The sequence below is a fragment of the Aspergillus viridinutans genome (assembly GCF_018404265.1).
Source record: "Aspergillus viridinutans IFM 47045 DNA, scaffold_4, whole genome shotgun sequence".
Classification (NCBI taxonomy): Eukaryota; Fungi; Ascomycota; class Eurotiomycetes; order Eurotiales; family Aspergillaceae; genus Aspergillus; species Aspergillus viridinutans.
In genome coordinates, this window is record NW_025091220.1 from 1,488,141 (window position 1) to 1,509,192 (window position 21,052).

Consider the following 21,052-nt stretch of genomic DNA (forward strand, 5'->3'; position numbering starts at 1 on the left):
TGACATGGCAGTATACAGCAGAATTTAAGGAATTAACGATTTAAAGCGCATATTTCGATCCGAATGCGAAATGTTGTTGAATCTAAAGTACCTAGAGTTATATCCATGGTATTACCCAGGTACTACAGGTACCAACCATACGCACTAGTCCTACCCCGTGTCTCCGACCTCTCCAGTTTTCGGCTCCAGAAAAACAACAAACATCGTCATCATCTGAGCTCTGTTGTTTTCCAGAAAAGAATGGTCCAACAACAGTTTATTACACCTCAAGGTATGGAGTACAGAGAGTATTGTATTTTATTGTCTAGATTATTTATCGCCTCCAGTTACGAAATGAGAGAGGCCAAATCTTGCCAACTTGACCTATCTCTCTCTACCTTTAATGTCTGTACTCGTTCTAGATACCGGGCCGAAGGGTCTAGTACAATAATCGGGTCACATTCCCCGCCGTGCTGTACCGCTCAGTCGCTTACTCCGTACCTTACCTTACTCTCATGGCATGGATAACATGGAAGTTGAGAACCGGGACTGCTTCTTTCCAGCACAGTTCCACAATTCTCTCGATTGGGAAGCTAGATGTCGATCACCAATGCCATCCCATCATTATTTCCGACACCCAAGTGCCAAGTGGTAGCTGCCTTTCCTAGTGCATGGCTGCATGTGGGCTTTTTTGTTGTCCCTTGCCCGCCCTTGAGTACCTTTGCCCAGACATTCATACATCATCGTGCAACCGCGTAGTCATACCTTAAAATCATAGTCACTGTCTCTCCCGGCCTCTCATTTTTTGGACTGGCTATTAATATCCTGTTCTCCCTTTTTCCCTCCCCCTCTTCCTCATTCCTCTCTTGTGTGGTCGATTGTTTATTTTCTGGCTACATACACCCTGCTCAGCAATGAGGTTCGGTTGGCTCGAGATCGCCGCTCTGACGGCTGCTTCTGTAGCCAATGCCCAGGTTTGTACTGCTTTTCCGTCATTATTTCGATCATAATTGACAATATGCCTGGAAATAATTAGGAATTGGCTTTCTCTCCACCATTCTACCCTTCGCCTTGGGCTGATGGCCAGGGAGAGTGGGCCGATGCCCATCGACGCGCCGTCGAGATCGTTTCTCAGATGACACTGGCGGAGAAGGTTAACCTTACGACGGGTACCGGGTGGGTTAAGACTTTCTTGTTGACAGTGAGCTTCCTTCACTGACACTACGTAGATGGGAAATGGACAGATGTGTCGGTCAAACGGGCAGCGTTCCCAGGTAAGTTTGCAATTCTACAGTAACGTGCAACTTTAGTTGCTAAAACGCGGTGGTGCAGACTTGGTATCAACTGGGGTCTTTGTGGCCAGGATTCGCCTCTGGGGATCCGTTTCTGTAAGCTATACCTGCGGAGACTTTCAGTTCCCGTATTATGTGCTGATGACTGTCTCTGTATAGCTGATCTCAATTCCGCCTTCCCTGCTGGTACTAATGTCGCCGCGACGTGGGACAAGACACTCGCCTACCTTCGTGGAAAGGCCATGGGTGAGGAATTCAACGACAAGGGCGTCGACATTCAGCTGGGGCCTGCTGCTGGTCCTCTCGGCAAATACCCCGACGGTGGCCGAATCTGGGAAGGCTTCTCTCCCGATCCGGCTCTCACTGGTGTACTTTTTGCCGAAACTATCAGGGGTATCCAAGACGCGGGTGTGATTGCTACTGCCAAGCATTACATTCTGAATGAACAGGAGCATTTCCGACAGGTTAGCGAGGCCCAGGGATATGGATACAACATCACGGAGACTCTCAGCTCCAACGTGGATGACAAGACCATGCATGAGTTGTACCTTTGGTGAGTAGTTGACGCCTCAAACGAGGAGGACCTTTGACTGACCCGGAATGCAGGCCCTTTGCAGATGCTGTGCGCGGTAAGATTTTCAGCAGACTTGACTCGCGATGAAGAAATCACTGACGAACCATCTATAGCTGGCGTTGGGGCTATCATGTGTTCCTACAACCAAATCAACAACAGCTACGGTTGCCAAAACAGTCAGACTCTCAACAAGCTCCTCAAGGCCGAGCTGGGCTTCCAGGGCTTCGTCATGAGTGACTGGAGCGCTCACCACAGCGGTGTCGGTTCTGCCCTCGCTGGGCTGGATATGTCGATGCCCGGAGACATTGCCTTCGACGACGGCCTCTCCTTCTGGGGCACGAACCTGACTGTCAGTGTTCTTAACGGCACCGTTCCGGCTTGGCGTGTTGATGACATGGCTGTCCGTATCATGAGCGCGTACTACAAGGTTGGCCGTGACCGTCTTCGTGTTCCCCCTAACTTCAGCTCCTGGACTCGGGATGAGTACGGCTGGGAGCATTTTGCTGTCTCCGAGGGAGCCTGGACCAAGGTCAACGACTTCGTCAAAGTGCAGCGCGCTCACTCTCAGATCATCCGCGAGATTGGCGCGGCTAGTACAGTACTCTTGAAGAACAATGGTGCTCTTCCTTTGACCGGCAGGGAGGTTAAAGTGGGTGTTCTCGGCGAAGACGCTGGTTCCAACCCGTGGGGTGCTAACGGCTGCCCCGACCGCGGCTGTGACAACAGCACTCTTGCTATGGCCTGGGGTAGTGGTACTGCTAACTTCCCTTACCTTGTTACCCCCGAGCAGGCTATCCAGCGCGAGGTCATCAACAACGGCGGCAATGTCTTCGCTGTGACTCACAACGGAGCTCTCAGCCAGATGGCAGATGTTGCATCTCAATCCAGGTGAGTGGCGGCCCTTGAAAACACGTCTGTGAACGAATATTGACCATTGCAAACAGCGTGTCTTTGGTGTTTGTCAACGCCGACTCCGGCGAGGGGTTCATCAGCGTCGACGGCAACGAGGGTGACCGCAAAAATCTCACTCTTTGGAAGAACGGCGAAGCCGTCATCGACACTGTTGTCAGTCACTGCAACAACACGATTGTCGTTATTCACAGTGTTGGGCCCGTCTTGATCGACCGGTGGTACGACAACCCCAACGTCACCGCCATCATCTGGGCCGGCTTGCCCGGTCAGGAGAGTGGCAACTCCCTCGTCGACGTCCTCTATGGCCGTGTCAACCCTAGCGCCAAGACCCCATTCACCTGGGGCAAGACTCGCGAGTCTTACGGTGCTCCCTTGCTCACCGAGCCTAACAATGGCGACGGCGCTCCCCAGGATGATTTCAACGAGGGCGTCTTCATCGACTACCGTTACTTCGACAAGCGCAACGAGACCCCCATTTATGAGTTTGGCCATGGCTTGAGCTACACCACCTTTGGTTATTCTCACCTCCGAGTTCAGGCCCTCAATAGTTCGAGTTCGGCATACGTCCCGACTAGCGGAGAGACCAAGCCTGCGCCAACTTATGGCAAGATCGGTAGTGCCGCCGACTACCTGTATCCCGAGGGTCTCAAGAGAATCACCAAGTTTATCTACCCTTGGCTGAACTCGACCGACCTCGAGGCTTCTTCTGACGACCCGAACTACGGCTGGGAGGACTCGGAGTACATTCCCGAGGGCGCTACGGATGGTTCTCCTCAACCCCTCCTGAAGGCTGGCGGCGCTCCTGGTGGCAACCCTACCCTTTATCACGATCTTGTTAGGGTGTCGGCCACCATCACCAACACTGGCAACGTCGGCGGTTATGAAGTTCCTCAATTGGTGAGTTGACTCGCAGGTTCCTTGCCTTGCATTTTTAGCTAACTCGCTGTTAGTATGTTTCTCTGGGCGGACCCAAGGAGCCTCGGGTCGTTCTGCGCAAGTTCGACCGAATCTACCTGGCTCCTGGGGAGCAGAGGGTCTGGACCACGACTCTTAACCGTCGTGATCTAGCCAACTGGGATGTGGAGGCTCAGGACTGGGTCATCACCAAGTACCCCAAGAAAGTGTACGTCGGCAGCTCATCGCGTAAGCTGCCTCTGAGAGCGCCTCTGCCCGCTGTCCAGTAGCCGATGGGATGATGAAATTGTACAGTAATTTTTGGTGATGTACAGAGTCGTCTGCTTCAGTATACGATTTTAATGATAATGACGAGCTAGTCTAACTTGATGTTCATCCATACCAGTAACAATGCCTTATTGATGGTGAATCCACAAGCCGATTGACTACCAAGCTAGCCCTTGCTTCTTTTCCGAGTGGAATAGGTATGCATATTAATGAAACCTTGTTTGACCCAGAGCCTCTCAGCATAATTCTGCAGGGCTGGCTCTGAGAGTATAATGTCTCTTTCAAGGGGCCCTCTTGCTGGACGTCCCACAACCTTGTCGAAAGGTAGCACTAGTTGTCCCCCGGTGATAGATGTCGTGTTATTGACTCGGTATATCCGGATGGTTGCAGAAGGGCGAGCTGCAGGGGAAGACCCTGTGAATATCTCCCAACGCTGCATGATGACCTCGGGATTCGCCCGGTTAATACCAATGGTGACAGCAAGTTTGACTGTCGATGAAGGAGTCTCCAACCACGCTCGAGCATCAAGAGCCAGGTGCCGAGCAGATACTGATAGAGCCACTATGACTACGAAGTTTAGCTCAGTATGGTATTATACAGGACCCCAGGAGCAATCCGCTTCCCTTTTCCAGCTGCCGATTGTGACGGTGGCCGTTCCAATGGGATCGACCTCTTCCAACACGCCCATCGAATTCAGCTCAAATCCGATAAGCAAATCGAACGACCGCGCCGCCAGGTCGTCTTCAGGACTGGCCTTGACTTTTGCGATCAGCGTTCCCGTTGTCTCGCTGTAAGAGAAGCGACAGTACTTGCTTGTTCGCGACCTATCGTCGATTAATCTGGAGTGTACCCCTGGCGGAACACCCGTGAAAACCAGGTACTCCTCGCGGGATTTGTCTTGTGCAAGGGCTTCGCGCCGGCTGTCCAGGGTCCTGTGTAGACCCTGGCTGCTGGTGAATGGACGGTGCGGTAGTCCCTCGACTAGTTGTGCTGCTGCATCTCCAGGGTTGTAACTATCGGTTGAGGGCTCCGAAGATGGAGACTGTGTCGGGGGCTCCATGGTTGGCAGTCTAAAATAACCCCTGGACCAGGTTAAAAAAAAGGAGACGAGATCATCTGTTCTCTAGCGGCTTGATGTTGTTTGTGACTAGTTGGGTACTTTGCATGTCGATAGGGGTGTCGTGTATGACTCTTTCCGGTTTTGACGTCACTGCTCGGCCGTCCATAGGCCAATTGATACAGGCTCAAAAAAGACGCAGAGCCGGTTATATCGATTTGATGGGTCAAGGTCTGAATTATCATATGTCCCGCGTCTTCCTTGACCGCGGAACCAGTCCAGAGACAGGAGAGGAACATCAACTAGCTCAATTATCCGAACCTCTCTTGCAAACTTCACGTGCTCGAGCAACTATCTGATGAGGATAGAGCCCGTGACCTTCCCAGCGGAAGACTGTCGGTCTGCCGGAATCAATATTCTGACTTAAAAGAGGCCTGGTAACGTACGTAGTGTAGGAGCCATCCTTACCGTAAACAGGTTGCCACAGGCACCAGTGAGTGGTGCACGTTAAGGCTTCGGGACTTCATATATCCCCGTGGCTCTAATCCTTTGTGGCTTCGTGGTATCTCCTCATAGCTCATGGTCATTGGCAACGATCTCGGTTGGAAAGGCGTCCCCATAAAGGCAACCGCCATCTGCTTGGGGATTCAGTTTGATAAATTATAAGGTACTTGATGTTCTAGCGAACATGTATGCATCAGTTCATGAGGTTGAGGCCATAGACTGAGGACTATGAATGAACCAGGGTAAGAGAATAGGGAGGATATTTCCTATAGAATAGTGAATGAGATTGAAAGTTACTCTACATAGTGAATAAATACTAAGACAGACAGAGAATAGAAATGACATTTCTCAGTTCACTATCTCAAAAGGTGAATATCTGTCTAGGTATCTAGGGCTGAACCGCTTTATACTCGGCTAGTGACCTTCCCATAGAACTCGTATTCACCATGAAGTGTCCATCAATAAGTCGGGTGAATATGGAGGTCCCTGGTCAGTAGGCCTCGACCAACCGACCGGCCGACTGCCCGGTTCAGGGTTCACTGCCGTAGCAACAAGTCTCTGTCGCGACAACTACAACTCTGTACATTCCTGCATTCCCAAACCCAAGCTCATCCAAGCGGAGTCCGGTTCATCCGCCGCGCGATCTCCGTCCATCGCGAGGCGCCAGTGTGACTGCGACTGTGACTGTGACTGTGACCTGAATCTATACCTGTACTCTGGCTATAGGCACTGCCTCCAAGCAAAGGATCCATCTCTGCCTCCGGCGGGAGAGGAGGAAGAGGTCTGTCAAAGTAATGCCGTTCGTACGGGGGTGGAAGGTCGTCCGGCTCCGGGTGGGCCTGCGCATGGGCAAGAGTCATGTCCATTGATCGAGAATGCTGCAGTGGAGGTGGGCGGTAGGCGGCCGCGGACCAGTTTACGTCGCCCCATGTCGATGAAGCAGTTGGGGAGCCGGCGGAGGGGCTGGTGACGACCCAGATACTCTCGCTTTCGACCCATGTGAGCCGGCGAGGACGGCTCCGCGTCGACGAGAAGCTGGAGAGATCTGAGTTACTGTGGCCGTGACTGTGACTGTGTCTGTGACTGTGATTATGGCTGGGGCTAGACCGGACCGTAGAGTCGAGCTCGACGGCTGGGCCTGCGTCGACTCGAAGCCGGGGCCGTGCAGTGTGGCGGATGCAGGCCGGGTTGAGATACTTTGTTCGGCGAGGAAGGGCATGAGCGTCGGCGGACGCAGGTCTTTGCAGGAGGTGGAATCCCTCAGTTTCTGGACTGATGAAGAAGGCATGGTCGAGGTGTATCTGAGGAACAGACATGTTGCAGGCCCGGTTGGCGAGCCGGGGGTTGTGGATCGGGGGGCCTTCGAGTGTAGAGAGATCCATGGGAAGCGAGTACTCCGTACACAGCCTGGAATCGACGGAACAGGGGTCTTCTTAACTATCGCTAGATGCCGTGAAATGGGCCCTGAGATCGAACCCCACGAGGATTCCTGCAATAAGTGGCGCGAGAGTACGAGGCGCGAGAGTCGATGGAGCCAAAAATAAGGTGCGAATACGATGCGACCCAGATGGCGAGTGGATCGACACCTTTGAACGAAGTTAATATGTCGTGTGTCGCAATCAGAATAGAAGCAGACTTGAGTGAGAGTATCCCGGCATCAATTACCTATATATGTTGTGGGTGAAAGGCCATGATCATGCTGGAGAGGCAGTGCGACAACACAACAACAAAGACAACCAACAGACAACAAAGGTAAAGACTCCTGCGCCTTTGATCGGATCAGTCGGTGTCAGACTGGGGCACCTTGACCCTGAGCCAAATTTATGGATACCATGCCATGTTCGTGCTATTCCCGAGTCCGAGTCAGGCGATCTGGGGCTCGGATGGATCTCTTGGACAACCGACAGCGGAGAACCAACAACACACCTCGCCTTGAGAGGTGTGAAAGTGAAAATGATAGTATTTTGGCCCCGCAGATCCATCAAGAACGTCGGCCACAAGCGCAAGGCGAGAAAGATTCGCTACGCCGCTTGTTGGATGGAATGGAGCAGGTTGATATAAGGCGCACCGTCATGGTCAGATCTCAAGCTCACTTGGATGCTGGGGGGATAGACAACTATCATCGAGCGTGGCTCTAGTCATGTGTCGAGTATGGATAACTCACTGCGTTAGTTTCGCTTCTTTGAGTATACGAGGTCGAATCGCAAAAGCTAGGAGAAGAAGCGGCTGTTGTTGTTAGTCGCTGGCATGAATCATGATATGTTGGATAACAATGACCAGTTGGAAACACTGCCACAAAACCAAGTATTGTAGTATTCTATCTCAGCATATAAATTGGTTCCCTGGCCTGCTAAAATATTCTTTGTCCTCAAAGCCTCAATTCAGCCCCATGTTGTTACTTATCTGGCCTTACCGCAGCTTCCTAACCTTGCGTCTGCTGTCTCTTTGTTACTATCTACGGAGTACTGACTTGGCAGAGCATTTCTTCAAGCATCGGAATAATAAATCATCAAACTCTACTCCGTAAAATGATGGGTTAAACAGTGAGGATCACCTGGTGTTCATCTACAGAACACTCCTAGTGTCGTGTGCCGCGCACCTTCGGCTCAGCCTTCTAGAAGAAGTGACTTGTGGTGCTTTTAGATATTCAAGACGCTACATGCACATTTCGTTTATTTAACTGATTTATTAGCGCATAATCAGATTAAGCTGCCTTGCATCGGCCTCATAGAGGGCGATCCCTTATTGGTGTCTCAGCAGTTGCTGTACATCCTTACGAACCATGCGCTCATCCCCAAGACGAGACATGATCTCCTTTTTTCTTTAAAGTAATACTAGACACAATCAGGTGAACATTACAATTAAATATGTTCAAGTTACATCATCGTATTGACAAGTCGAGAATACAATGTAAGAAAAAGATATGTATAAGCAAGGATATAAACTACTCTCCCAAAAGAAAGCCCAATTATTTGACACACACCCGTCACTCCATCATGACAAGTTCATCCAGCAGCGCTGTCCTGGAGCCTCGAGTGACCAGGGTCCACACTATGGACAAGAAATCAACTGCTCTAAGCCAGGAAGAAAGCGGCAGCGGCGGCAGCACCAGCGAAGAGGAAAGAGCCGCTGACGGTGTTACCAGCGCCAGTGGCGAGACCACCAGGAGGAATAGAGGAAGGACTGCGGCGGGTCAGTGGATATTCAGTAGACAGATCTGGTGAGATGAAAACTTACGTAGCGCTGGGGCTAGGCTTGCCGGTAGGAGCAGAGGGGATGACGGGGACGGAAGAGTGGGCACCGGCATGGCCGCTAGGAGTAGCGACAGGGACGGTGATGTAGGTGACGGTGGGCACGCAGGTGGTCACAGCAATGACGGAGCTGCTGGGGGCGGCAGGAGCAGTGTTGTAGGGAGCAGGGATGACGGGAACGCTGCTGCTGCCGGCGGAGGGAGTCGGGACGGCAGACTCGCTGGTAGGATAAGAAGCGGTCACGGCGCCAGCACCCTGGGGGGTGGAGGTGGAATGGGCAGGGCAGTTGGTGACGGTGGGAGCGCAGGAGGTGATGGTAACATCCTTGGTCTCGTAGACGGTCTCGACGTCACCGTTGGGGAGAGCAGCGGCAAGGCCGGCGAAGAAAGCAATGGAAGCAGCAGTGAAACGCATATTGAAGATTGGTTGGTTGGTTGGTTGATGTAAAAAGGTCACTGGAATTAGCCGGCAAGGCAATTTTATGTCGTGGTTGTTAAAGAGAGTGTGGGTAGTTGGTTTGGTTTGAAAGAGTGGCTGACCGAAGTCAAGTTGAATCGATGCTTGAAGCAGGAAGAAAGTCTTGAGCTTGGGAGAAAGAAACAAGAAGAAAAGAACAAGGGAAGGACGGAGGGGGCGCTGGGGGCCTTTGTATGAACGGGGAGATTAAACCTGGAGATCGTCTCAGGGGAAAAAGGCAAAGAGAGACTAGACTTGACCGTGTCGGGTGGAGAGCGAGGGGGCTGCACCAGCACTATATTATTATTATTATTGTTATTATTGCAGTACCGGTTTCATGTTTTCAACTGTCTACCAATCAGAATTTATTTCTTAGCCGTTCCTGAATCCGTGGTCCACTCAGAGGCCTCTTTCATTTTCCCGCTGTGGCTCCCCAACCCCGCTGTGTGTCCAATGACCGGAGATCTAGTGGAGCCACAATGCTCCACCCGCCCCTAAGTCGTTTATTTTGATTTCAATTCAACCTGGCGGTCTCACTCAGGGACGGGCGAGTCGGCGACAGAGCGCCAGACTGAATGATTGTGGTTCCTGAATTCTTTTTGAACTCTGGATCTGAACATGTCCGGATCCAGCATTTCAAGGGATGATCATGTCCAGGAACCACGGATCCTGTTAAGAATAGTACTGGGGCCATCTTAGAATCAGGCGATGACCTCGTGAGTCAGTAATCGCCCTGAATTGATGCATGTTACATTGACACGCCAGTCAATGCACAGACCCAACACCATTTTCAGAGAAATTGGCCTCGAAATGCACCCTGCCAGGGACCACGGCTGGGACGCCACTACCAAAACACGGACTTGACTGAAGTCTGAGCGAGAGCTTCGAGACCAGGGCCTTTGAGACGCCACAGTCACACATGTTGTATTGCTTAATTAAAGCTTAGGTAGTGATGTCTATCTACTGTAGCAGCACTACTGGTACTATTGGCCTTGTGAGCAGAAAGACAGAATCATTACTCCGTAGGCTTGGAAAGACAAGCCACAGAGGAGACATGGCTAAGATGTTAATGAATAGCTCCTCTGGTTACCCCTGACTAAAAGAGAGCATATTCAAGACTATACCTTTTGATTGGCTAGGTATAGCCAGTGATAGGCGTCAAAGCCAACTCACCTAAATTCAGAGAATAAAGATACTCCGAAGAGTTGTTCTATTTTCCGAAGCGAGGTAGATGCAGAGACCGAGTTCGAAAGGGTATGATGAGCATGACCGAGACTATCTAATCCTTAGGCCTGGATCTGATGGAAAAGGGGTTTGGTCCATCTTTCCGTTCAACTGCAAGCAAACTACCGAGTAGACTATCTAGTCCGCTAGTCAAGCCAATGTTGCTTTGATTAGAAACGGGTTATTAATTATGGAGAGTGGTCAACGGAGTCGATACTATAAACAGAAGACCCTTTAGTCACTCATTGACACTCGGAGACATATTGATCACGGAGTATCTACTTCAGGGAACACAACAATATGGTCTGTGCCTATACTAAGTATTTGGTAGGACATGGGAGGGACAATGGCCCATTGATCAACAGGGGCAGTCTACCATTCTCTGCTCCCTGAACCAATCTCGAGAAGCTTGCAAATTTTGTAATGGCATTGAGCTCCATTCATTTCGAATAAATGTCCCAAGCGAGTCAATGACAAAGTCGCTATATTCCGCATGACCATTCCTTTCTTGCAAGTATCTGGACGAGCAGTGGGGATTGCAAAGGCTCAACCGAGGATCATCAGAGCCGCGCGTCTATGATGTAGTAATTGGAGAATGTACCCAAGACAGTAGGTAGCTAGACGCTTCGGTGATGGCATAGATATGAGGTAGTACTGTAGATGCATCCAATAACATCTGCACAATTGCCGAGGACTGTCATTATTTCTTCACACTCCTAAAACTTTGCTCTATCGCTTCCTTCAGAGTAGAAGAGATGGACCATGTATTCTCGGCGTGCTAATGACCTTGGTGGCTATTTTAGGACCCTGTGGGGCCTGGATATCGGAAGTAGTGACGATGACATATGCAGTAGTCATTCTCACCTCGACTGCTTGTCGTTGATTGTGAAGAATGTTAATGGATGTGATGTCAGAAGTAGATTGAGCTCTTTTGCGATCAAGATAGGCGATCCAAGTCCACTGCCGGTGTGGATTTCTTGATGAATAAACACGCAAGGCTGAAATTGAAGCTGAAGCTGAAGCAGCACGTGCCTCAGTTGAAACAGAAGACCCTCATGTGGAGAAATTCCCCTATTTGGACAAGTACTACGGAGTAAAAAAGCTGATGATCCTGGGTGAAAGACAAAGTCTCTCAGTCAACAGGAAGAAACCCTGACCGAGTGCCCATACACATTTGCAGACTTGCAACTTGGTGCTTGCTGCTTGCTGCTCGTTGATTGTTGATTGTTGTGGCTGACCCAAGCAACTGTTGCCAGCACAGCCATCCAGGACCAAGGACCCATTCTCACAAGCCACAAATCCGCGTATTTTAAGTACAGGGAGACTAACACTCTGAAACAGTCCCAACTTGAGGACTTGGATGTCTCATTTCGAAATAGGATAGGTGCACAGTCGCCACATTTGCCAAATTGGGGAAGGAAAGTGGCTGAGACGTTGTTGACCCGATAAGGGACAGGGTGCCCAGTGACCACTGGCTGCTTCGGCTAGGGCTGGTACAGAGCAAGATTCCGGTCGATATTCTATGGTCGATAGCATATGAACTCATAATTGAGAGCTTAAGCATTCAAATCCGGGTATGATGATGCCATCGAGAAGAAGAAACGGATCGATGATGTGGAGTTTCATCGACAGGATTTTTCGTGGATGCCTAGATGCCTGGCAGCCGAGGCCAACACATCGAGACCATCAACAACAACCACAGCATCAAAATTTATCACAGACTTGAAGACAATGTCAATGAAAGACACCATCTAGTGATCATGATGAACAAACAAATTTAGATACTATAACTATCTGGATATAGCCGATAGGAGTGTTAGGTAGAGATCGCATATTTATAGAAGTGGTACTGTCTAGGCGCCTTTCGAAACAGTCTGGTTCCACCGATGCGATCCCCCAGCGCGATTGTCTGTTGGCTGTGCCTTGTGATTGGCATTGAATTGTGATGGAACGGAGTAACAGCGTATAACATAGGCAATTGATATAATAATATAAGCGTCATATCGCTCATCTAGCCGTGGATGGTAAATATTCGACAGTTCAAACATCAAACAGCCAATCCAAGCTGACTGACACTCTGTCAGCTGCTCTTCGTGTCATCAATAAATAATTCTTTCGCTTCCCCGACCGTTGTTGGCCCATCCCCATCGTCCTTCGATCCCACCCCATCCTCATCAACTCCCTCGTTCATCCAGTCTCTTTCTTTGATTCTGTTCAAAGGAAGAGAAATACCAACGTTCGTTTATCCCGATCTATCGCTGTCGTCTATTGTGTTGTCTCTTTGATCGTACGCCTACTACTGTTATAGCTATTATTCTTACCCCTCCTTTGTTCATCCGCCGCGTGTATCTCGGCCCCACGGCCACCTTTGCAATCCCCGGTGCTGCTTCGTCCACCCTCTTTTATCCATTTAGTCCTCGAGCTTCCCATTCAAGGTGTCCAACTCAATCGTCGCCGATCTGGCTACCTTGGCTGATCCCAACGAGTTGTTTTTGCCGGGGGAGAGGCAAAACAACCTCGCCATGTCGTCCTCGCCCGTTCCTCTCCTCAGACCACCAGTGCCTGGCAGTCGCGGCAACAGCAACGGACCTCGACCTCCAAAACTCACGCTGGGCATCCCTCCGTCACCGAACAGCAGACCCGTCGATGGGAATGGCGTCGTCCCCGCAGTCGCAGCAGTTGCCCCCGAAGCTCCCCAACCTCAGCGACCTTCTGCCCGTCCCGCTCCTCCTCAGCTGCGACTCGCGACCCCCATGGGCAGCAGCTCGGAGGTCCCTCAGGAGGTGCCCCGACTGGCGAATGGCAGACCAGCCCCTCCGCCTCTGGCGACCACGGGGTTGAACGAATCGAGCGGACATTCGAGATCCAGCAGTTTCACGTATCTGGATGGGAAAGCTAGCGGTCCGGCATCCGCATCATCGTCGAATTACTCTGCCCTCTCGTTCGCCATGGGTCTCCGACAACCGCACGGCGGCACCCCCGATCCCTCATCTGCGATCAGCTCGGTATACTCCGACAGGGAGGGAGGTGTGCAGATGGAGCGCGATAACAGCGTCAACGGACTTCTTCCCGATTTAGATAAGTTGAGTCTGGAAATGGGCAGGCCCCTGGACGTTGATGATTTGGATGATGAAGGCTGGCTGGCTGCGAGTGAGCAAAAGAAGATTATTGAGTTGGGTAGTCTGGGTGAGGGGGCTGGTGGTGCCGTTACACGGTGCAAGCTAAAGGACGGCAAGACCGTTTTTGCCCTGAAGGTATTTACCATATTCCTGAAACGTGAGATTTCTTCATGCCAATATAATTACTTTTCCAGATCATCACCACCGACCCAAACCCAGATGTGAAGAAGCAGATCGTTCGAGAACTTAACTTCAACAAGGACTGTGCGTCAGAGCACATCTGCCGGTACTACGGCGCTTTCATGGACAAGTCGACGGGAACAATCTCAATTGCGATGGAGTTTTGCGAAGGAGGAAGTTTGGACAGCATTTACAAGGAGGTCAAGAAATTGGGAGGGCGAACCGGAGAAAAAGTACTCGGCAAAGTCGCCGAAGGGGTCTTGAATGGTTTGACATACCTACATAGCAGAAAGATTATCCATCGAGGTAAGCTCGCTTCTTTCAGGAATGCGTGCAATCGGCTGACGGATTCAGATATCAAACCCTCAAACATTCTCCTATGCCGAAACGGCCAAGTGAAGCTCTGTGACTTTGGCGTCAGCGGCGAATTCGGGACCAAGGGAGACGCCAACACATTCATCGGCACGTCTTACTACATGGCTCCTGAACGCATCACCGGCCAATCCTACACCATTACGTCTGATGTTTGGTCCCTTGGTGTGACGCTGCTGGAGGTTGCCCAGCATCGTTTCCCGTTCCCTGCCGATGGCACCGAGATGCAGCCACGAGCCGGATTGATAGATCTTCTTACCTACATCGTTCGCCAACCCATTCCCAAGCTGAAAGATGAGCCCGAAAACCGTATTCGCTGGTCCGATAACTTCAAGTACTTTATTGAATGCTGGTATGTATCTTCTGCCTTGAACAAATGGGCCAGAGTTAACTTGTCCTAGTCTCGAAAAGGAACCTCCACGAAGAGCTACACCATGGCGGATGCTGGAACATCCCTGGATGCTAGACATGAAAAATAAAAAGGTCAACATGGCCAACTTCGTCCGGCAGGTCTGGGGCTGGCAAGATTGATTCCCCCAGTCCTGGACTCTCTGCCGATTTGAGCATTCATTAGATCCATTTCATTCCCTAATCACCACCCACCGACCGCAGCATTTGACTTAATCTCATCTACAATAATGCCCTTGCATATATTACGGTCTCTCCTTCAACGCTTAACAAGTGGCTGGGCCTTCTTGATTGACCAGGATGTCAAAAGCATACGAATCTTGCATTATGACGACATTCATTACCTCTCATTGCAACGTCATTCCTTTGGGTGAACAGCCGGAGTTGAATTATATTCTCCTTGGTTTCCATTTCTCATTCCTATCTTCCGCAATGTTTCTTCAAAATTTGAGGAGAGAGTTCGAAGACATCTGCCAGCGGGCAGCAGTGCTGACGCTTTTTCATGGATGTCGAACGGGATAGCTGGGACTCGATCTCTTTGTGAGTTTCAATGTCGGTTCAGCCTGATTCTTCTTGAGCGGCTGCATCTGTGTGTGCTTTTAGTATCTACCTATGTTCTTGTTACATGCTGTCTTCCAATGAGAATGTACATTGGCGCCGTCAAGTCAGTCAATAGTGAAAAATCTCATTCGTCTTCTACCTGATGGGACAGTTACTGTCATATTGGTCAGATCAAATAGCTCATCGACATTCCCATTACCTTATAGCGATGTATCAACAATACCTCAGGCAGAACCTAGACGGCGATCGCAATGTTGCAACGCTAGAAAATGCAACAGGAGTTTCGGGAATATCCACTGGTTTCCAGGTAATATTCCAGAATTGCCTGCACTCTAGTAATATAAAGTAAACGTGACTGGGAGTTGTGTGGTGTGTAGTTCCTAACTTTTAGGGATTGGACATTGATGCTCCGTTTCTCTGGGAAGGGGACGGTCTTGAGATGACGGGACATGAATCATTCATTATTTCTAACTGCCAGAGGCAACACTATGTATATGAGTAAGGTATTCTACTACCATGATAAATGAATGCATGGAGTCAAGTCAAAGGGACAGGGACAATCTCAAGTCTCAACGCTAACGGAAGCAGACGCGGACCAACGCCATGTCATCATGGGCAAACATCACAAGCTCAGGCGAGAGCTGCAAGCGACTGCGAATGCGAAAATGAAAGAAGACGGTTATTTACGATCGGTTGACGGGCTGCGCGCCGAGAACCCAGCCGATCCCGCTTGCCAGTCCGCCAGTCACCATGTTACTGACCACGTCTCTCTTGCGGACTCGGCCCTCGTGCGACTGCGGGCTGGATTCCTCGTGTCCTTCGCGCGCTCGCGACGACGGTGTCATTTCGTCTGGCGAGGCGGCTGCCGAGGCAGCGCTGCGTAGGGGGAAAGCGTTCTTCTGCAGGGCGAGGGCGGCGCCCCGGGCGACTTCGAAGAGACCCATGGGTGCGTCTTCGAGGTAGGAACGGTGCCGTTGGGCGCGGACGCGTCGAGCGTGTTGCTGCTTGGTGTCAAAGGCGTCCTGTTCCGTGTCTGTTGGGCCGAAGCCGCCGGGAAGGGTTGAGAGACTGTCGCCCTTGGCGTCCCATATCTCTTCTTCTGCGCTTTCTTGGGCGCGGAGGACATTCATCTCCTCGTCGCAGCGACGCCATGCGCCGAGAATCTCTGGGAGTGGGTCCGGGTATGGAACGAGGGTGAGCGCCAGAGAGAGGAGCTCCATGCGCTGTGAAAGCTGGGTGATTTGGGCTTGCAGAGACGGCTCGGGGGTGGAAACGGGGGCGCGGTAGCGGCCGGCGTTGTAGACAGCGCGCCAGGAGATGTCGTCTTTGACGTTCGGATTCGTGAGGGGCGAAGCGGTAGGTAAAAGTGAAGGGGGTGTGAGACGGGTGAGGATGTAAGAGTATGCGGTGCCAAAGTCGTTTGAGGAGAGGGCAGATGAAATGGCCAGAGACATGACGCGCCGCTCGGCTGTGACCACCGCATCTTCCCGCGACATAGAAGGAGTGGCGCCGAAATGCGATTCGTGGTCTTCAGAAGCACCGGTCGGCAGTCCAGCCTCGACCAGATTCCGTCCAATGGAAAGTAGATCGTCGAGTTTTGTGTAGCTCTTTGGATTCTGATCGAGCACCTTTTCGATCAAGGAGAGAGGATCGGGGTGGACTCGGATGCTGACAGGCTGAAAAGGGACGCCATGCTGCAAGGTTAGAGAGTAGAACGACAGAGCGTGGGTTGCTGCTATGAGCGCTTGGATTTGTTTCAAGATTACGGAAGTTGGGAAATATGGTCGGAATGCTTGTAGACTGGTACCCGCAACAAAGCCTGTCAGTTGAGTATCTGGATAGGACTCGCACGAAACTCACATCTCATAAGCCCTCTTCATTCCCCCTCGCGTCCTATTGCCGTTGCTCGCGTTGTCATAGGCCGCAAAGATAGCATCTTGAACCGCCTGTTCGACCTGGTCCGGATCCAGAGGAGCCGGGCCAGACCTGGTGTAAATATCCACGGCCAGTTGATATTCTAGAGTCAATCAGCACATGTCAAGTGGGAATTGGCATTCTTTGAGACTTACCTTTGGCTTCCAACAAGGCTTTCAACACCTCTGTTTCAACAGTATCCCAGGAGACCTTCCAAAACAGTCCGTGACAGGGAGGACGATCCACGTTCTGTTCAGACCCTTTCGCCTGCCAGTCGCGGAGCCACAGCAGCTGCTCACGAACCTTCTTCCAATCACGGCCAGGAGCGGCCTGCTTGGCAATCAAGCTGACCGTACTGCGAAGCTCTGCAAGTTGCGAATCCTCGGTGCTGTGCAGGCACAAGTTTGCAGCTTGCCTGCAGGGTATTGAAACGCCCAACTCATGCAGCACCTGCAAAGAGAGAAGTAGTGCGCCCAAGAACGAGACCGAAGAAGCAGACGGATGCGTCAACGGATTCGAACTCAGTAGTAAGGCGTTTTGTAACAAACTGACTCTTGATGTGGACGGAATCTCACCCGCATCGAATGTCACCGAATGAAGCGCGGAATCCTTGTGTACAACAAACAGAGAGTCCTGAAGGCCGAGTAACCGAGCCACCCTTGATACAATCTGCATTGAGCCCTCCAGAGATGAACTGCTCGTATCAGGGTTTGCATACACAACGGCAAGCCCTGACTGGCCATAACGAGTCCGCAGTTCGGTCAATTCGTCCTGTGTTGGTTGTTGATTATCCTCTCCATAGCCTCCAAGGTCCACGTCCCCAGGTCCATCCCAATGAACAAAGGCGTTGACTGCAGTATCATGCTCCACCAAGCTATGCGACAGCAACCATTCATTTACCTGTTGCCATATAGCACCTGTTGTCGTCTTCGGGCGGTGGCTGTCCTGAGGAAGGGATATCGCACTCTGACTTGCGGTCTCACTGAGCCTGCGTCGTTTCGCGCGATTGCTGCCATAGATCCAGGCACCCACCAGCCCACGGAGGTTCCTCGCGATGTCCATCTTGTCTTTTCTCGGACTCGTCATAGAGAGCAGAACGTTGACCGCGGTGGCGTCGTCCATCGACTCTAATGTATTCAAGGAGAACGTCTCATCTTGACTCGGGTAGTACTCATAGTTCAGACGGAGGAGCGGTATAATGCTAGAAATCAACCATGTGCGCACGGTGGACGAGCGTTGGTAGAATGGCAGAAGAAGGTCAAGGATGAGTGGCTGAAGACCGGTCTCGGAATCTATGCGATGCGACCGATGGATAAGGAATTGAGTCAATAGGTCGGAAGGCTCGCTATCCTCGTCATCAGGGTGTCTCAGCGGCAGTAGACGAAGCTTCCGAACGCGTTTCCTCGCAACAGTCTCGGGAAGGTCTTGGACAGCAGAAACGTCGACGTCACCTTCAGAAGGCTCGATCGGGGAACCAGACACTAGTTCTTGAAGCACAGATGTATAGGCCTGTGGTTCTATGCTCTCTGGAAGAAAGGTCAGGATAATGCGCAAGAGACGCTCCAAGGGTAAATAGCTGGGGAATTGGGTGTGGAGGAGTGGCAGATAAACGACATTGCCAGTGGCACAGAGCTGCGTTGCTAGAAGAATCGCATGAGCACCAGATATCGTTGCAGAAATCGCCATCGCGAGTCAGACTCCATGAAATGTTCTCTCATGTCACAAACTAGTCGATACTTCTCCAGCCTCCCAAATGGAAAACGTAGACGTCAACGGGGACAACAGGCGGGGCGCTCGGACCACCTGGGCGGAAACAGGCGAATCGACGCTTGACTAAGGCAAAGTCGCATCCTCACCTCCGCTGCCCCAATCCGCAGTCCTCTGCAGTCCAAGTCCTACTCTTACGCCCCCCAGCGACAGAATGGCCTCTGGTTTCGGTCTCAATGGCGGTATGTTGTACTCTTTCCGTGACTTTTGAGTTCCATGGTCGCCTCAATCGTTGATTCTCGGCGGTCACCGTCACTCGACTTCATCCATGCGGACTCCCCGGCTAATACTCCCGTGATTGTCCAGGTCCCTCGCGCTGCTACGGTTTTTGGCAGGAGGTTCTAGGATGCTACGTTGTCAATGCTGGAGAGGGTGAAGCCGGCAAGAAGAAGTGCATGCCCGCTCTGGAGGACTACTATGAATGCCTGCACCACCGGAAAGAGGTACGCCCTTTGCTCTGGGACCCGTTCGGTTCGATCTGCGATGGACGGCAGTTTGGCGATATCCGAAAACTGGTGTGATAGTCTGACTTCTAGCGTATAGGCTCTCCGAACGATGAAGATGCAGGCCGCCTACCGCAAGGCCGAGGCGGCACACCCCCGGGAGAATGCGCCCAAGGCAGAACAGATTCGCAGTTTGGGTCTGTTAGGGAAGGAAGAAGAAGCGTCTGCGTTGCTGGCCAAATCATAAGAGGGGAATTGTACGCATATCAAGGGGTGCGGTTGCACGTTTGTTGTCTTTATACTACTACCAATCATGCTGTCGCTTTACCAATGGAGTTTCCAACTGTACAGGAACAAAGCGTTCAGTTTCCGTCTCTTCCGCTTATGAACTCTGAGCTTAGTGCATTTTCAGTCGGATGTCGACGCTTAGAAACTTCACTATCGTTTCGGAGATCGAGCTCAAGTGTCATCGAGGTTCGTCGGGAATAGAAGATCGATGAGAGGTAAATCCGGTCTAACCCTCGGTGAAATGGCTGGCTTATATGAATATCTCTGCCACCGTAGAGGTGAAAAGTGTCATACAATCATTGATCACGATGAATGATGTCCATCTGCGTAGAATACACTATGCCATCGAATGAAGTTAAGGAAATCTGATTAGAGATCCTTGAATTGACAGCCACCTGAGTCATTTAGTGAATGAGAAAGCTAGACTATCCAGTGGTACCCCTGAAGTACTGAGAGTGCCTAGTAGGCGATCGAGATAAGTAGTACCGTATATCTTAGGCATTAAGACTGTCCCTAAGCCCAAAACATACTGGAACGCTGCATGGTACGGAATAGCTAAGGTAGTATTGTCAAGCATTCTGTAAATGATAGCTGATTTGTCAAACTGAGGTATCCTTCAAGTGATCAACGCAAGGTCAAGTATGCACATGAGGCGATCTGGCATTTCTTGGCGTGTTGTTGGGAGATTAGGCAAGCTATGAGGCGATATATAATTACAGGTACACAAGGCTGAAGTATATTTTGATGAACATGTTTCTGCAGAGAACTTTGCTTGAGGGAGAGTCTGTAGATATGAGAGCCAATTTCTTCTTTTCAATCGACGATATAACTTCGAGATCCTTCCTATACCGTAACTACCAAGTGGAACCTCGGTATCCTGACCATGTCACCAGAGGGATCTGGTTGTCCATGATCCAAACAGATCATCATGGCTCTTTGCGGTGTCTCATTTGCAGGAAATTTCACGGCCGTCGATCCAGGCGAGGGACAGTCACGTGACACTAAGAAAACCTTTTACGGGAGTGGAGTCAGCTAAGCCTGTCTGGGGCTAGTGCGACTGGTCCAAACATGGGCAGGCGCGCCCAGCCAAAGATGCCCCCAATGATATAAACAGCCTGCGTGACCTCGAGAGGAGAAAAAAAGGTCGATGATCCAAGACGGACAGAAACAGAAACAGGACAGGACAGATTACCTAAGGAGCCACCCAACTGATACCGATTCTATCTATACCTACAGAACAGCCACACTTGCAGGCAAGCAAGCAGTACAACATCACTGTCCTGTAACCTCTGTTTTATTTCTTGTTTCTGTTTCTTTTCTCCTATTCGCCTTCTCTCTCATTCATGCTTCACATCTGAGTATTATCATACTCTGTTCCTCAATTTCTCCATTCACTTCTCCGTCGATGGCTGTGGCGCGGGTGTAACGATCTCGTGTATTTTACCATACCTCCCTTGATCTCCGTTACCTGCCTACTTCCTCACTTTGGCGTCTCGGGGAGGTATTCTCTTCGTCATCTTCTTTTCTTCTTGATTGTTTTCTTATGGAAATTCTTTTATACCCTGCACG

At 50.9% G+C, this 21,052-nt stretch overlaps 7 protein-coding genes across 7 annotated transcripts; 3 read left to right on the plus strand and 4 right to left on the minus strand.

Moving 5' to 3' along the window:
• Positions 1-893: 893 nt before the first annotated feature.
• On the plus strand, positions 894-3,941 carry Aspvir_006510 (beta-glucosidase; the record flags this gene model as incomplete). Its single annotated transcript, XM_043269705.1, has 9 exons — positions 894-953; positions 1,016-1,155; positions 1,209-1,253; positions 1,312-1,367; positions 1,431-1,824; positions 1,878-1,900; positions 1,959-2,733; positions 2,790-3,654; positions 3,708-3,941. The coding sequence occupies 9 exons, from the start codon at positions 894-896 to the stop codon at positions 3,939-3,941; spliced, it is 2,592 nt and encodes an 863-aa protein (XP_043125640.1).
• Positions 3,942-4,531: 590 nt separating this feature from the next.
• On the minus strand, positions 4,532-4,999 carry Aspvir_006511 (uncharacterized protein; the record flags this gene model as incomplete). Its single annotated transcript, XM_043269706.1, has 1 exon — positions 4,532-4,999. One exon carries the CDS (start codon positions 4,997-4,999, stop codon positions 4,532-4,534), a length of 468 nt encoding a protein of 155 aa, XP_043125641.1.
• A 1,109-nt stretch (positions 5,000-6,108) lies between these two features.
• Aspvir_006512 (uncharacterized protein) lies at positions 6,109-6,882 on the minus strand (the record flags this gene model as incomplete). Its single annotated transcript, XM_043269707.1, has 1 exon — positions 6,109-6,882. The coding sequence occupies one exon, from the start codon at positions 6,880-6,882 to the stop codon at positions 6,109-6,111; it is 774 nt and encodes a 257-aa protein (XP_043125642.1).
• Positions 6,883-8,574: 1,692 nt separating this feature from the next.
• Positions 8,575-9,165, minus strand: Aspvir_006513 (GPI anchored serine-rich protein; the record flags this gene model as incomplete). The annotated part of the gene is made up of 2 exons (XM_043269708.1): positions 8,575-8,683; positions 8,738-9,165. 2 exons carry the CDS (start codon positions 9,163-9,165, stop codon positions 8,575-8,577), a joined length of 537 nt encoding a protein of 178 aa, XP_043125643.1.
• Positions 9,166-12,953: 3,788 nt separating this feature from the next.
• Aspvir_006514 (protein kinase C signaling pathway involved MAPKK protein) lies at positions 12,954-14,633 on the plus strand (the record flags this gene model as incomplete). Its single annotated transcript, XM_043269709.1, has 4 exons — positions 12,954-13,685; positions 13,745-14,036; positions 14,085-14,454; positions 14,504-14,633. The coding sequence occupies 4 exons, from the start codon at positions 12,954-12,956 to the stop codon at positions 14,631-14,633; spliced, it is 1,524 nt and encodes a 507-aa protein (XP_043125644.1).
• Positions 14,634-15,754: 1,121 nt separating this feature from the next.
• Aspvir_006515 (secretory pathway Sec39 family protein) lies at positions 15,755-18,671 on the minus strand (the record flags this gene model as incomplete). Its single annotated transcript, XM_043269710.1, has 3 exons — positions 15,755-16,871; positions 16,932-17,088; positions 17,141-18,671. The coding sequence occupies 3 exons, from the start codon at positions 18,669-18,671 to the stop codon at positions 15,755-15,757; spliced, it is 2,805 nt and encodes a 934-aa protein (XP_043125645.1).
• A 235-nt stretch (positions 18,672-18,906) lies between these two features.
• Aspvir_006516 (uncharacterized protein) lies at positions 18,907-19,442 on the plus strand (the record flags this gene model as incomplete). Its single annotated transcript, XM_043269711.1, has 3 exons — positions 18,907-18,934; positions 19,059-19,195; positions 19,296-19,442. The coding sequence occupies 3 exons, from the start codon at positions 18,907-18,909 to the stop codon at positions 19,440-19,442; spliced, it is 312 nt and encodes a 103-aa protein (XP_043125646.1).
• Between the last annotated feature and the right edge of the window lie 1,610 nt (positions 19,443-21,052).